The sequence below is a fragment of the Vitis vinifera genome, chromosome 4 (genome assembly GCF_030704535.1).
Source record: "Vitis vinifera cultivar Pinot Noir 40024 chromosome 4, ASM3070453v1".
NCBI classification, from domain to species: domain Eukaryota; kingdom Viridiplantae; phylum Streptophyta; class Magnoliopsida; order Vitales; family Vitaceae; genus Vitis; species Vitis vinifera.
Window position 1 is genome coordinate 17,820,353 of NC_081808.1, and position 3,438 is coordinate 17,823,790.

The following is a 3,438-nucleotide window of genomic DNA, read 5'->3' on the forward strand; positions in this document are numbered from 1 at the left end:
AGATGCAATCTTCCTTTATGAAACCATTAAAATACCTTTTGTTTTAGCTTGTAATTTGGTTGACGTAAAGCCTTCTCATTTCCCTTTTTCTTATAGTATTAGCATCAGAAAGCTACAATGCCAGCTCAAAAGGCTTCATCTTCACATACTCTCTGAGTCAGCTTAAAGAAAATATGTAATAGATGGTGCTTGTTAGGATTAAGTGATTGAATAGTTGAGCAAATATATGATATTTATTTTTATTATGTCCCACCATATTTAACCAGATACACCTTTCTTTTGATCTCTTGAAAATTTGAACAAAAGAAGAATAGGTCCTTGCATAGCCTTACAAAAAAGACCGAACATACCTCGTCATCTCAAACTATTTTTAATTAGAAGTTCTTTTTTCTTGAAGCTCAGGTATGTGCCTTTATTCTTGTTTATGAGCAATGGATGAGTCATCAACCAGAAGTTAAAGATTCACCCACCATTTTTGTCCCTTTAAATACACCTGCATTGTACAGGGTTGATCAACTCAAAGGGTTTTTTCAATCTCTGGAAAGTAGAGCATTCCAGACCACTTGTTGCAGACTGAATTGCAGCACTTTCAGAAATATGAAGAGTCAACTCCAAGAACAAGTTATCGGAATCCCAGTCAGCTGCCAATATGATAAGCCATCTCTTTCAAATGGCTCTAGGGCAATCATCCAAAGTAAAACCCTCTCTCTATCTCTTTTCACTCTGCGTATCAGTTGTTAGTTATAGAAGACTTTAAAATGGAAGTTATTTTGCTAATGGGCTTGTCTTGAAATTGCAGAAAAATGGGATTCCACAAATTACAGGATCAACAAAAACAGGAAGAAGGCAGACAATTTTGTGGATGGAGTCCGAGAGCATGGTGAGTTGCTAACTGTTACTTTTTTGCTACAGTTACGATTAAAAATCATTAACATTCTGATTTTAACATTCATTTGTGAAACTACAGTGAGACTAGGGCCTAAGTTCTCTGAAACGGTGAAGGGAAAGTTGAGCTTGGGGGCTAGGATTCTTCAAGTTGGAGGAGTGAAGAGAGTTTTCAAGCAAATTTTTGGTGTTGAAGGAGAGAAGCTATTGAAGGCTTCCCAATGCTACTTATCAACAACAGGAGGCCCTATAGCTGGTCTCCTCTTTATCTCTTCTCAGAGGATTGCCTTTTGCAGTGATAGATCAATCAAATTCTCTTCTCCAAATGGTGAATTGATTAGGATCCATTACAAGGTGGGCTACTCACATAAATCTCTCTAGGTCAACTGATCTCCCTCTCCTTGTTTGCTAACATCTAAGTAAATTCATTTTCTTTTGTGCAGGTCTCTATCCCACTGAGAAAGATAAAAAGAGCCAACCAAAGTGAGAATGTGAAAAATCCATCTCAGAAGTACATGGAAATCGTTACTGTGGATAACTTTGACTTCTGGTTTATGGGATTCTTGAATTACCAGAAAGCTTTCAGCTATCTCCAACAGGCACTCCATGAAGCGCAGAATCTGGTTGAGAAGTGATTCAAAGTTTCTTCCCCCCAGCTTCTACAAATGTATTTACATGAACCTGATAAGGATCTGTACAGTCAGAGGCTTTGTACAAATTTTTTGCTAAGGAGAAATTGACCTCCAATTTTTCAACCATATTTTCTATTCAGTGCATGGAACAAGTTCTTCCAAAGTGACTATTGTTTTAGTACTATAGTAGCTATGCTATCACATAAACCCCAGCTCTTTATGTTGTGTCTGTTGTATTATATGATGTATGACACATTCCATTGCTTCTTGTCAAATGTGTTCTGGTGTAGTATGAAGACATAATACCTGAGGAAACAGATTAACAACAGCTTTTGTTGAGTTACAGGAATTGAATGAATCTCTGAGTTCCAAAACCATATACAGAGTGATATCCAACCTCAAGTATTTTTGCAGAAGCTTTTACTAGGACAAATAGGCTTACTTTCTTCTATAAGATCTTGAGTTAGACCACCTTTGGTGAATCAAACCAGGTAATCTGTCTTGTGATGAGGAAGCCTTCACTTTAGCCAGCTTCTGCAGTTCCTTTTTGGCAATCCCATTTCTAAGAAACTTGAGACACCAATTGATACCCTCATACAAGCCTATGGAATTCATTGGTCTTGGAAACATATTGTTGAGTTTTATGTGAATTAAACTACCTCATCATTGTACTCAGCTCCATACTTTTATGAACAGATTAAGCACATTGAATTATAATTTCATCGGTAAAACAATACATCGAGTTTCCAAAGTCCATTAAATTATAATATCTGAAAATTCTATGACTTCCAATGCCTAAGGTAGCTGTTAGCACCATCTTATGATTCAAATCCATTGAATGATAGAAGCTGATGCATGCATTCCCTTCTCTCCATATTTTAATGAGAAAACTCCCACTGATGGTTGTCATAATGTGGCTAAGATGGTTATTCTATGTAGCTGGTGTTGGGCTGCAACAATCTTGTTTTTAAGGCCAGGATGAATCATCCAAATAATGACTCTTAGAACAAGCTTACTTAGCATGATATCAAAAGATTCGACCTACTCTCACTTAACTTTCACAAGAGATGGTAAAAGGCCGATTCAAGAATTGGTATCTAGTAGGAAAAATTTTTAAATTATTTTTTTTTTAATTCCTACTTCAATTCTTGATAACGTGGAGTTTCAGGGATAAAGAACTCAGAACTTTCAGTTGGATCCTTGAAACTCAATTCCGGGGCCCATAAAGTTAGCAATCATGTAAGGATTCTCCTTTCTGAAAACATGGATGAAGAGATTCATCACTTCATTCATCAACACTGTTTTAGATTCCCTCGGTATATTTTCATGATAATAAAGATTCACATTCGGGAAAGGATGAAGCATCTTTAACTTTCCCTTCCCACACAACCCCTTTCCCTTAACACCTAAGGATGATGATAAAATAACCACAAAAAGGAATGCCAAAAGTTTCAAGATAAGCATATTGTAAGATGATCCTATCAGCATTGTGACTTGTGATTTCCTCCTTTCCTTCTATTTTAAACAACTTGACTTCATTCGTTAGTAGTTTCTTGGGCCTTTTCTTTTCCTTTTTCCCATATCCAAATTCTCAGTCTGCCGAAAAACATCAGTATATATGTCCAAGGCCATTCTGAACTCCACTGTCAATCATGGGAGCCATCCAATTCCTTGAATTATTGACTTGAGACTAGCCTAATGGATTTGGTGGTTGGATGCATTCCCACAAAGATAACTTATGATCCTTCACTTACGGAGAAAACCATTAGAATATCTAATCATTAAGCGTGTATTAGGGCGCTAGTTTTGCAAATGTCTCGTTCCTTTTTGACGATAGAAGAGGTCTGGCCATCAGAAAGCTAAAATGCCAGCTCAAAAGGTTTCATAATTGACACATACACATGGAGTGATCAGCATATAT

General features: G+C 36.8%; 1 protein-coding gene across 1 annotated transcript; it reads left to right on the forward strand.

The window, feature by feature from the left end:
* Positions 1 to 431: 431 nt before the first annotated feature.
* Positions 432 to 1,792, forward strand: LOC132252514 (GEM-like protein 4). The gene is made up of 4 exons (XM_010650951.3): positions 432 to 694; positions 800 to 880; positions 968 to 1,239; positions 1,329 to 1,792. The coding sequence occupies exons 1-4, from the start codon at positions 436 to 438 to the stop codon at positions 1,518 to 1,520; spliced, it is 804 nt and encodes a 267-aa protein (XP_010649253.1). The 5' UTR covers positions 432 to 435; the 3' UTR covers positions 1,521 to 1,792.
* The last annotated feature ends 1,646 nt before the right edge of the window (positions 1,793 to 3,438 follow it).